Here is an 11,932-nt window from a genome sequence, read left to right on the forward strand (position 1 = left end):
AATCGAGGGCTGCTAATACGTACTTATCTACCCACTTTACTGAGGTAGGTAGGTAGGTAGGTAGGTAGATACCTGTTACGTTGTCCATTCTCACTGCTTTTCTTTGTGCCTCGCTGGCATGATGATTAGTTGCTGATCCAGAACAGCTGAGTTGGGCGACCCGAGTGCAGTGACCTGCTTCTTTGTACCGGGCACATCCCCGGAATGTCAGAAAGGCCTTCAGGAAACCGCAGTAGGCCATAAATACATAGGAGCATCCCTCCAAGTAAGATAGGTAGTCAGTCTTCTTTTGGAAACTGCACGAAATACGCGCGAACCGACGAAAATGAAGACTACAGAACATTGAGGCGATGCACAGAAGAATGAGAAGCACTCAGTGTGTTCCTCCTGGGCCAGGCAGCTGCATTTCGGTAAGCGGCTTAACCGGCATCTCAGTGAGGAGATCCAGAGCCAGAAACAGCTGGAGACTCGACTCAGGCACCTGAAAGTGTTAGGTAGAATTAGAGACTGGAGTAGCGCATGTGGTGGGTCCAAGGCCATGCCGCCGTCAGATAAGCGAGAGACATGGAGCCCTTTCTCTAATCGGCAGGCATGGCAAGGGTCCATCACTGCAAAGTGGGTCCGCTCCTTCCTCCTTTTCATGAGATCCATCTTTTCTCTCATCACCAAGAAACCATCTTTAAGATATGAAGCGATCTGAATTGCGCAATCGTGGCCGTCGCATCGGGACGGCGTCTCTATCGACGGTCCTGGGTCGGAAAGCAATTCCAAGGTGAATCTCTGAAAGGGGATGAGGATTGGAGCCGCAGTTTGTACGACAAATGAATTTAAAGCGTCCTTAATTAAGTCAAACTACCCCCATTTCGGCACCCCCCCCATCTCGGCACCCCCAGCCCCACCAAGCTACACCAAAACCTACTACTTTCTAGCACCCTTATAACTATAAACCTACTTATTATATTTAATATAAAATTATATATTTAAGTAAATAGTATGTAATATAGTATCTTTAAAAAGTAAATATGCTATTATTTCTATCTACTATATACTAATTATACTATAAATACTAATGTTAGTATCTACTAGTATTTTACTAGTAAACCTTAACATTTTTTAAAACATCTTTTATAATTTAAAGAAATTATATTAAAATATAAAAACTACTTATTATAGTATATTTCTATATAATTAGTATTATAATATAGAGCAATATAGTATACTACTATTAATAAGCTTAAAATAAAGAAGTTAGTTTTCTACTTATATTAATTTAGTAAGGAAAATTTATAAATAGCTATAAAAAAGCTATTAAGTAAGTAATATTAAATTAAACCTTATATAACTATAGTAGTACTCTATAAATACTTATAGTAGTTATTATATACTATTTAGCTTTAAATTTAAGTTATAAAGCTTATAAAAAGAAATATAGTATATTACTAGTAAAATACTACTTTTACTTTCTAACTACTAGTATATAGTAAGTATTAGCTAAACATATATAAAAATAGTAAATTTTAGTATATATAGTACTTAATTACTATAAATAATTTTAGTATAATTCTTAGTCTTAAAAGTAGGGTTATATAGTATGTATAGAAAGTAGTAGGTTTTAGTGTAGCTTGGTGGGGCTGGGGGTGCCGAGATGGGGGGGGTGCCGAAATGGGGGTAGTTTGACTTACCTGAACTTCATAGCATGCTTACGTGTCAAGATGTAGACTGTGTCACATTGGTAACGACTCCATGTGAGTAGCATAGTCTTAGACCAGTTTTTGGGCACGCAACCCCTTTTTCCAGCCCTGTCAACATATGCCCACACTGAAAACAAGCAATTAGCTAGACAGCCCAGACAAAGGATCCTGATTTTGCTTCTATCTTCTCAACAGTCAAGATTCAAGCAGAGATCTACAAACCGAAGAGCACATTGGCAAAAGAGGCCAACAGTTGGCTGCGGCTCTTAGTTCACTACGTGCTCCCCCCCCCCCCCCCCCCACCCCCCCAAAGAAAAAAGGAATTTCGGGGCATGTCACTAGACACATTATTGCATGAAAGACTAAAGGACTCGAAAAATCGTCTCAATTACTATCTATCTAGGTGAGATGCACAGGTGTCAAAAGGTGTGCTTCGCGATGGGCTCTGAAGGTTTCAAGCGGGTGCATGAGGCTGGTAGGCGGGATACTCGTGCTTGGCTGCCGCTTTGCGTATAAGCTTCCTGGATTCCTGGAGAATTTCAAGACGCGTGGGCTCGGCGGTATTGTTCTCCACCGGAGAAGAGCAGTCCGGGAGCGCAGACAAGCTGGGACTTCGCATGTTGGTCGAGCCATTCCAATTTAGCAGTTCCATCTCACGAGAACACTCCCTCTCACGAGAACACTCCCTCTCGCGAAGCTCCTCCATCTCCCAAGCAGCCTCCCTCTCACGAAGCTCCTGTAGCTCGCGATGATGGCGTTCATTCTCCTCACGCAGCTCATCAAGCTCGGCCCTGAGTCTGCGGGCCTCATCCCTCAGATTCTCGTTTGTCTGTTGTTGATTATTGCGGAGCTTCTTGGCGCTGGAATACGACAGAAAGCGCTTCGGAAGACTGGGAGAGGCGGCGTGGGGCATTTCAGCGAGCCGTTGCTGTCGGTTCTGTTCTCTTGCCTTCCACCGACGTGTAGCGAGGACATCGCGCTCGAGGTATTCGCTGAGTTGTTTGCCCTTGGGCACCTCGTCCTCGCTGCTTCTACCCTTTGTCGCGTAGGCGTCGTAGAGCTTGACGGTCAGCGCCCACAGCGGCATCCCCGCGTGCGTCATACCGTCCAGCGCGTTCCTGATGTTGGACAGGTCCTTGGCGTTGACTGCGTACGGCCGGCTCTGCACGCTCCCAAGGCACTCGATAAGGGATTCAGAGCTGTCGACGCTCTTCTCGAGGCGGCGCATGAACTTCTCAAAGAGAGGTGGCGATTGTCCATCGGCCATGAGAAGGGCCACGGCCTTCCGTCTCAGGATGGAAGGGTCCTTGTTGAGACCGCGATTGTCGTGAATGACATCCATGAGCGCGTCGAAAAAGTCTTCCCCAGTCGGGTTTGTCAGTGGCCAGTCCTGGAGCTCTCTCACCCTGAGCATGACTGCGTACTGCAGTGCAACCACGATGAGCTTGGCGTTGCGCTGGAATAGAGGGTGGAAAATCAGCTGAGTGAGCGAGTCGCAGAAGCCCACCGACCACGCTGACGTGCGTCTTCTCTTCAAGACGCCGTTCGAGTTAAGGTACCCAAATGTATGGTTGTTGACGGTGTCGAAAACGAGGTGATTGGCCCTTGAAATGAGCTGCTGCGGCGTGCAGTTGTAGATGCGCACGCAGACCTTCCAGAGCTTCAGAAGGTGGTGATTCTTGCCCTCTGCCATCAGAGACGATCGCTCCCGGTCATCTTCCTACGCAGCCTGAAGGTTCTGCTCGTCCTGGGCGCTCCAGTCCTCGTCGTAGGTCACGTTCTTGGGGATAATCTCGTCGAGTTGTCGAAGTGTTTTCAGCGGATACATCTTGTTCAGGAAATCTCTGACGGCGCTCGGTATGTCGTTCTCGGTCCAGAGGTTATCCATCTGTTCCCATATACCTTTGGCTGTGCGCTTCCGGGTCTTGGTGTTGGTCGATGTCGAATCGTCTTTCTTTGCACGCTTCGGTGGTCTTCCTAGCTTCTTTGTGGCCTTTCTTTTCTTGGAGGACAAGCCGTCACTGTCGTCATTGTTGCTGCCGCTTGCCTCGGTATTGTGAGCCTCACGAGACGATTCGCTCATCTCTGAGCTCTCCTCGTATTCTGAAGAGGATGAAACAGGCAGCGCATTGCCCTCGTTGACTCCGGAATCCTCGCGTCTACGTGCGACTGTTTGGTCTGATTTCCTGCGCGCTGCCGCGCGTTGCTTTTTGTTTTTTCCCATTGCAACGTATTAAACAATTAGAGTTGCAAAAGGCTGCATTTGTTGTTTGGTTTCGCGTAAAAGTGTGCAGAAGTTATGTGTGACAGAAGGGTTTTGAAGTTGGTGCGTGACAGTAAGGGTGTGAAGGCTAAGCGTGGCTAAGGTGAAGGTGAAGGAGTAGTAAGTAGGGTATGATGACTCTTCACCGCCCGCCTGGCGCCCATTTCGGTGTAACAGTTGGTTTGACTGATTACTGGACTTGAATAGCCACCGCGTTCCCTTAATAAGTTTAAAACTTCACATTGAACACTCTGCACGTCACTGTTCCTAGGGCAGTGTAGACACAAAATGCATCTTGTTAAATTTCGCATCTCAATACCCTGTTCGTGATACTACGGTCTTACCGACACTGTTTGGCTGCCCGAGATCCACTGTTTCCAGCCGCTAATTCCAACCACTGATCCTCTAACTCGCCCTTAGCCAGACGACAACCCGTAGGGGCTTGACCTCCCAAAGCCTGGGCGGCGCCAACAAGCTCTGTAATATCTGCCCAGAGTCGGAGTCGAGTTTGGAGAGTGCGTTTGGAAGACTCTTCATGATAACTGCGAAGGACTTCTCTAGACCACTGCAGATATCAATCTTTCGCAAACAACCATCCGATCGTCATGGCTGAGTTTCGTCGCCGGGTAGTTGCTGTGGGCGTACAGCAGAAAGTATGAGTGGCCTCGTGCGCCAACGTGCCAGTAGGGGTCATTATATAGACCATTGACGGACCGTGCGATATCGGCGCCGTCAGGAGTGAAGAGACGGATCTTGTCGTGGCCATTCGGGCGGTCCCGCAGGCGGACGGCCGCAACGAGAACATAGCGCCACAGCAGGCGATCGAGGTCAGCGTCAAGGGTCTCGTCTTCTTGGCCCTGGTCTTTGATGCTGATGACCTGAAGCGCTTCGAGATTGTCATCAACATCGTCTTCCGAGGGCGTGTACAGGATACGGGCGAATACGGGCGGTCGTGCGAGGAAGGATTGGCCAGAACCGTCGGCAAAGATATCGATGTAGTCGAACTTGCGCTGTATCTCAGCTGTGAGGTCAACCGGGTCAGAGCCAGACTTGTGCTCAATTCGAATGAGGCTTCGACGGGCACGCTCATAATCACAATCGTCCTGTGCCAGCTCCCATTCGGAGGAGTCGGATTTTACGATGTATCGATCGGAAAGATGGTGCTGCTTCCTCGCCCAAAGGGTTTTGTTCATCAAGGGAAGAGTCAAAATTTCTTCAAAGGCTGCACTCTCGACTTCAGAAAAGCCCATCCAGCTGACCAGCTCGGTTTTGTCTGCCAATGTCCATTCTTTCAAGGTCCAGGCTCGAAGCAGGAGAGGGTTTCGAGACTCCTCCAAATTACGCTCGGGTATGCGTGGGTCTCTCTCTTCATGAGGTAGCATCCGGTTGATGCTTCTTATCAGGGTCATCATGCATTCGATGCCCGTGGCATTGCTGGAATTGGTAGCGGACAGCGAGATGCTAAGTGAATGGTCCTGAAAACAGCCGTCTTGTTCCGTCCACTCAGCGAATTCGTCCGTGACTTCGTGTTCGTCCATGATTGATATTGGCGTGTTGATGGTGGTGAGTTATTGACAGGTCTGACGGCGGTCAGCGAGGTCCATGGGGGTGGCCGCTGGCGGGCAGCCGGGACGTAGATACCTTGCTGTAGGGCTCTCTCAGCCCAAGGCTTCGAATCCAGTCCGGAAAAAAGGGAATAACGTAGGCAAAATAAAACTCTCAGGACAGTATGAAAAGAATCATCTGCAAGAAAAACGGATTGCGAGAAACTTCGTGATTTCCCTTGCACTTGCGGTGACAGGTCATTGGCTGCAATCTTACGCCGCTTCGGTCAGACGACAACCGATCTTGTGGGTCCGTGTTGATGGAATCGTGGCGGTGGAGCAGTCTCGGTGGAGCCGTATTGAGGGTCTGAGCGCCTGACAGCCAGCTCCAGTTCTATACCAGAACATGATCTTGTTTTTCTGACGTCCTTCCTTGTATTACACTATGATAAACCCATGGATTTTTGGGTTTATTCTCTCGTTTACAACGATAGATGGTCATCATGACAGAGCCATCCTTCCCAACCCTCCCGGGAGACTCGCCAGGATCCCTTCCTCTATCCCCTCTGGGATTTCCCTCCGATCGCGAATCATTTTAGGGTGAGCCCGGAAAGCTGGCCACTTCCCACGGTATGCTACAAGGCATGCTTGCAAACTGGGTCGCCACCCATCATACAGGATCCATCAAAGACGTCTTCCACAAGGGCCGTGCCCACGAAAAGGAGCCAGACACCGTTGAAGAAGCTGTTCTTCAAACGCTGATCAACCTGCCTGAGCCGCCTATGATGTCCGAAATTCATGGCGTTGTGACAGACGCGCGTCTTAAGGCATACGACAACGCGATTCGAATGGAACGCGAAGATTCCGGGAAAAAGCACGATGACTTTGTTGTATTCAGCGACGCGCTGGAATCCTCCGTACTTCACCTTCAGCCGCGTGCCTGTAATACATCTCTTTCAGTGTCGTCTTTCCGCCAACTATAATGAGGCACAACTGCTACCTAGTCCGTACCCGTTGTCTCCATGGTGTATCAATCAGGCCTACGTTTCATATTCACATCTGCCAATACGGATCTGACCCTGTGTCTGCCGTCAGTCACAGTGACCCTACCACAGCGACCTTGTAGAGTTTTACTACTTACGATGCATCAATTTGTGTGAGTTCCTGACGACGCGTCCCGTCAACGCGGTCCATAATGATTTGGGGTGCCGACTTTGCGTGCAGCGATCCAAGGACGTGATGATGCATCGTGCCTTCCGTAAATCAGTGACCCGGCGGCCTGTTGTGCCGGCCACACTTATTTCGTCTACCATCACGTTGGACTACAGGGCCTTGCTTGATGTCGATCGCGGGCTGACGTTGAGACTCAGGTCATGTCGCCGGGCTTGCTGACACATCATTCGGCTCGGGCCGACCCAGAGATCCTTGGCGACGTGGCCGGGCCCACCTGGTTTGACGACATGTGAACTCTGACCGTAAAAGATAATATGCATGGTGTGAGGTTGACTGGAAACAGTCATGCACCGTTGCAATCTGGTCGTCTCGTAAGAAGGACAGTCGTCTTGCTGGGTAGTGACGGTCGACATCATCAGCGTACGGACCCGCACCCATGTGCGAGTAAAATCGAGGCGTCAGGCCGCATTTGCCTCCACGTCATGAAGACGTGAGGCTCTTGTAGACTCATGCCCTCGCCCACATAAGAAGGGAGTGTTCAATAGTGTTAGGTCCCTGTAGCACAGAACAGAACGCGCGCACCGGCTGACGCATCTCTTGTTACTTTGTCATTGCAGCAAAAAGCGCAGAAAGAAAACGATGCCCGACATGGCCGGACTCGAACATGGGCAACTTGGCTACCATGGGTGGCAGCGATTATGAGCAGTCTTTCACCGCTCGAACAGAGTTCGCTGATTGTTGAAGATGAGACGCAACTACTTGGGTTACAAGGTAAGGGGTGGACAGAATCGGACTTTCACGGTGCAACACACCGAGTTACCTGCACAGACGCGCGATCTCTGTAGCTTCCCACTTATGGCCGCCAACCCGCAATCTTACTGACATGAACTGTGAGATGAAGGGCCCTGTGATGCGTCCCTTGACGCGCAATTTGAGCGCTTCATTGGGATGAGGAGGAAACGCGAAGCACTCTGATTTTGTGCGACGGCGTTGGGTGCATTTCCACGAACGGATGTAGGCGTTCCAGCGTAATCACAAGCCGGCACCCTGCGTACACGCACGCACACATGCTAAAGTCAGTCAAGGTAGGTTGCACCGCGTCAATCCATTAATTCCGGCCGCCGCTGTCTCCTTCTTGAACTTTGTGCTGGTGCTGGTGCTGGTGCTGGCTCTCGCTTGCACACGTTAGAAAGCCCTACGTGCAAGATAATTTCTGCCAGGAAAAAAGTAGCTAGGCAGTTCTATGTAGGCCGCACCTTCTGTTTAAGTTTTGAGGGAAAGGCCTTTAGGGCGGTTCACATATTTCGTGGCCACACGTAAAAAAAGAAATTACACTTGAGAAAAATTATCGTCACAACAACACCAACAGCACAACCACCACCACCACCACCATCGCCATTTCGACAAAATGAGCGAAAGTCGACACAACAGTGACGGCACGACGGGAAACCGTCGCCGCAGACGAGAAGATGAAGGAGATGCGAAGGAAAACGACAACCAGCTGCTCGACCATGTCGACAGCTATGTGCCCAAGACGCTCGGCGCCGTCGCGTCCGACCTGGCCTTGATTAGACGCCAGAGGTTTGGAGATGTCTCTAGCATGAACGTCTGTTACAACAATATTTCGTTCAGCCATATGTCTACGAGTGAAATGGTAGACCATGCCATCAAGATGCAGGACCAGTACGGCAATGATTTCGACCGAGTCGACACCCTTTACGTCTTCTACAACAAAAAGGACAGAACGGAGAACGACTTGGAGGAGCCCAGGCTCCATTCCATCGAGAACCCTATACAGCCACCAGCGAAAGGACCGCGCAGCAGGGAAAATGTGGTGATCGGCCGTCGTCCCCAAGTGGATGAAGCCCCGCCGGACGCTAGAACGGTAAGTGCCAACCCATGCTCTCCTATTGCCTCTGATGTGCAACACACGCTGATAACGTAGCAGCCCATAAACTTTTATGGATCTATTAACCGTTGCCGCCAAGGAGACGATGAAGAAGACGTCGAGGAAATCGACTACCGGCTGCTCGACCGTGTCGACAGCGACCGGACCAAGGAGCTCGGCGCCATGGCGTCCGACCTGGCCTTGGTCTGGAATAATTTCGACCAAGTCGACGTCCCTCACTTTTACCACAAGAACGACAGTAGGAAGGACGACATGGAGGAACTCAGGCTCCATGCCATCGAGTTCCCGAGGCAGCCGCCGGCAAAAAGACCGCGGAACAGGGAAAATGTAGTGATGATCGGCCGTCGGCCCCAAGTGGACACAACCCCTTCGGTCGCTACGACAGTAAGTACAAACCCATGCTCTTCTTTGCCAACCGATGTGGAACAGACGCTAACAACGCATCAGCCCAGGCAGAACCCGAAATCCGATACGGGAGTGGAACCCCTCCCGCACCATTCCCAGCGCTCTGGCGAGCATCATCGTCAACCGAGCCATGCCGGGTCCCAGGGTGAACAGCACATTCAGCTCTCTCGGGATAGGAAATGAAGGCCTAGAGGCACGTGTTGATCGGGCAATGGCACGACAGCTGCTTTTCGAGGCGATGTCTCTAGCGGCAGTCACGGGATAGGACGCACATCTAAGGCGATGCCTAGAGGGATGCTCATCTAAGGCCATGCCTAGAGGGATGCACATCTACAGCTAAGGCGATGCCTTAATGGATTGCAGGGGTTGGCATTGTAGTGTGTATAATTGAGGAATAGAGTGTTGTCATTTTGTATGTGCTTGTTTGCTTCCATGATGTGATTCGTGACACGATGGCCATCATCAACCAGACTACTGGCTCGGCGTTCAAACTCGTCCTAAAGGTCTACGCCTCAACTCTCGTGTCCCCACCCAGTGCCGGTCGCCTCCGCTGGATGCAACGACCAGCTGCAATGAAAGTCCTTTCTCGCCTGTTTCAGTTTTGCCCGTCGAGGATGGCGTCTTCGCCCAAATCTGCCTCTGCCCTCTCCAGACTTTGTTCGGCTGACCCCCATCTACGTAATCTCGTCTCCTTGCACGTCGTTTCGCACAGATCCAATCACTCATCCACCCATGCGCGCCGTCCAAGAACAACACAACAAGGACCCGGCCATCAAGGTCTCTGCCCGAGCCAGGAAGGGCTGGGTTGGGCACAGGACCAAGATTCGGGTGCCTGTGACTCTACTTGAGCCTGATAACATCAGACGCTTCCCTTCGTTCCCTTCTCCGTAGACACTACATCCAACACATCCGTAGCAGGGATGGTTCTTCCAACGGACCTCATCTCAGAGAGACGCGTAGACGGCAGCAGGCACGGTATCTCACCATTTCGAACAGCCCGCCCGGCCTCCGACCGAGCAACCGACCCGTCTTTCAACCTACCTAGACACCAGTATTCCTTCAAGTCACCTCGCCACCCCCAGTTACCGTCAAAGCAGAACTACAGGAAATCATAGCACATGTCAGTCGGCGTCCCTCGTAGCACGTGTCAGTCAGCGTCACTCATAGCTCCCCCGTCAGCCAAACAAATATCATTACACCCCTATCGTTACACTTATTGCTACAGTCCTCCTCCCAGCTGGTCATCCAGACACATCATGTATAGGCAGCCGCACTCTACCCTTGAGAACTGGCTACTCAGCCCCACTGTGCTCCCGATCCATGTCGTCCTCTCTGTCCCTCGACATGGTATTAAAAAATGCAGATATCCGCCTCCGACATGTCTTGGACGCGCGAGTCATTGCTGGCATCGTCCGCATGACCCATAGTCACCATGTTGTGGACAAAGGCGTCGGGTTTATCAACCTCGGGGACGAAGGGGTTGCCACCCTCAACGCGGGGATCGTTCATCATCTCAACGTCGCCTCCAGCCTCGGCCTCGGGAGTCTCCCGGGAGTCTTCCTCTTGGTTGTTGTCCTCTTGAGGCGCGTAGCCATCATCTGCATAGGACGGAGCATCGCTCCCAACCGCGGCGCCAACGCGACCCTTTTTGAGGCTGCCCCGCGTCAGCGGCACATGGACCTCTTTGTCGAGCGCGGTGTTCCGGACAACTTCCGCGTGAGGGCCTCGGGTGGCGGGGTCGCTGGGCAGCCAGTCGTTGCCGTGAGTGGCGTAGTCGAAGTCGAGCCAGCTGTGGCGGGCCTTTGGCCCAAGCACCAGGTCGAGGACGAAGGCAGACGTCAGGGGCAAGGGGACGTTGTAGCTGGTCCACTTGCCCTCCTCAATGGCGATTCTGAGGTACTCCGACCAAGAGACCGTGGTGCGGATGGGCGCCTTGTTGCCCCGGAGCACAACGAGCAGCCACAGAACCTGGCTCTCGGACAGCCTGTGGAAATCCGGGCAATCGTCGAACGAGTGCGACCTCGAGTTGTGGATGGGGCAGCCGTAGAGAAAGCCCGAGTCGTCGGGGAAGGCACAGTCGCTCAGCCAATGTCCAATATGGCCGCACTTGGCGCAGGTGTTCTTCGCGTTGAAGCGGACATGCCGGTCCTCGAAGACGGGACCGAACTTGATCTGGAGTTTCTTTTGGTAGGCCCGCGTCATTCTCACGATTCCGTGCCACGGAGGCACCGTCCGTCGGTTGGTGAAGTCGTAATGGCGCCCCTTTGCGCCGGCCTTGGTCATCTTGACGGCGTAATTGTCGATGCTGCCGACCATCACCGCGCCGCTGTTGGAAGCCGCGTTGGACGGCGCCCTTGACTGGATGCGTCGCCGATTCCATCGGGATGAGCTGGGATTGGGGGCGCTTGGCTGATTGCGTCGACCAAACCAAGGACGACTGTCTCGACGGTCCCTGTTGTCCCGGTTGTCTCGACGATCTCGGTAATCTCGGCGTCCACCCCGCGTCCCACCATCGCTGGTTCGATCATCCGCCGTGAACCTGTCGGATCGCGGGCTTTGGCGGCTGTCTCGGCGATCTCGGTAACCTCGGCGTCCACCCCGCGCCCCACCATCGCTGGCTCGATCATCCGACGCGAACCTGTCGGATCGCGGGCTTTGGGATCGGGTATCCCTGGGTCGACGACCGTCCTGAGGGAGCGTGTCGGGCGTCGAGTTGCGTCTGGCCTGATGTGTTGTTAGCGTTTGGGACCCAGAAGAATAGGGGGTCAAGGGATTTGTACCGCTGCTGTCCTGGATAGAGAGATGGCCTCCAACTCTTCGAGCTCCTCCATAGCGATCAGATGGTCCCTTCTTTCTCCACCTTGGTTGCGGTAGTACCGAAGATTGTCGACGAGCGCGAACTTCTGACCGAACGTGTTGTAGTCTCTGGTGGCCTGTTCCACCATAC

At 52.1% G+C, this 11,932-nt stretch overlaps 7 protein-coding genes across 7 annotated transcripts; 2 read left to right on the forward strand and 5 right to left on the reverse strand.

Annotated features, from left to right (window-relative positions):
• Positions 1-2,145: 2,145 nt before the first annotated feature.
• On the reverse strand, positions 2,146-3,384 carry CH63R_03006 (uncharacterized protein; the record flags this gene model as incomplete). Its single annotated transcript, XM_018297981.1, has 1 exon — positions 2,146-3,384. The coding sequence occupies one exon, from the start codon at positions 3,382-3,384 to the stop codon at positions 2,146-2,148; it is 1,239 nt and encodes a 412-aa protein (XP_018162797.1).
• Positions 3,385-3,411: 27 nt separating this feature from the next.
• Positions 3,412-3,774, reverse strand: CH63R_03007 (uncharacterized protein; the record flags this gene model as incomplete). Its single annotated transcript, XM_018297982.1, has 1 exon — positions 3,412-3,774. The coding sequence occupies one exon, from the start codon at positions 3,772-3,774 to the stop codon at positions 3,412-3,414; it is 363 nt and encodes a 120-aa protein (XP_018162798.1).
• A 585-nt stretch (positions 3,775-4,359) lies between these two features.
• CH63R_03008 (uncharacterized protein) lies at positions 4,360-5,492 on the reverse strand (the record flags this gene model as incomplete). Its single annotated transcript, XM_018297983.1, has 2 exons — positions 4,360-4,519; positions 4,600-5,492. The coding sequence occupies 2 exons, from the start codon at positions 5,490-5,492 to the stop codon at positions 4,360-4,362; spliced, it is 1,053 nt and encodes a 350-aa protein (XP_018162799.1).
• Positions 5,493-6,130: 638 nt separating this feature from the next.
• Positions 6,131-6,481, forward strand: CH63R_03009 (uncharacterized protein; the record flags this gene model as incomplete). The annotated part of the gene is made up of 1 exon (XM_018297984.1): positions 6,131-6,481. One exon carries the CDS (start codon positions 6,131-6,133, stop codon positions 6,479-6,481), a length of 351 nt encoding a protein of 116 aa, XP_018162800.1.
• A 70-nt stretch (positions 6,482-6,551) lies between these two features.
• Positions 6,552-6,811, reverse strand: CH63R_03010 (uncharacterized protein; the record flags this gene model as incomplete). The annotated part of the gene is made up of 2 exons (XM_018297985.1): positions 6,552-6,577; positions 6,640-6,811. The coding sequence occupies 2 exons, from the start codon at positions 6,809-6,811 to the stop codon at positions 6,552-6,554; spliced, it is 198 nt and encodes a 65-aa protein (XP_018162801.1).
• A 1,268-nt stretch (positions 6,812-8,079) lies between these two features.
• Positions 8,080-9,134, forward strand: CH63R_03011 (uncharacterized protein; the record flags this gene model as incomplete). Its single annotated transcript, XM_018297986.1, has 3 exons — positions 8,080-8,556; positions 8,620-8,968; positions 9,028-9,134. The coding sequence occupies 3 exons, from the start codon at positions 8,080-8,082 to the stop codon at positions 9,132-9,134; spliced, it is 933 nt and encodes a 310-aa protein (XP_018162802.1).
• A 1,201-nt stretch (positions 9,135-10,335) lies between these two features.
• Positions 10,336-11,301, reverse strand: CH63R_03012 (uncharacterized protein; the record flags this gene model as incomplete). Its single annotated transcript, XM_018297987.1, has 1 exon — positions 10,336-11,301. One exon carries the CDS (start codon positions 11,299-11,301, stop codon positions 10,336-10,338), a length of 966 nt encoding a protein of 321 aa, XP_018162803.1.
• Between the last annotated feature and the right edge of the window lie 631 nt (positions 11,302-11,932).

The sequence above is a fragment of the Colletotrichum higginsianum genome, chromosome 2 (assembly GCF_001672515.1).
Source record: "Colletotrichum higginsianum IMI 349063 chromosome 2, whole genome shotgun sequence".
NCBI classification, from domain to species: domain Eukaryota; kingdom Fungi; phylum Ascomycota; class Sordariomycetes; order Glomerellales; family Glomerellaceae; genus Colletotrichum; species Colletotrichum higginsianum.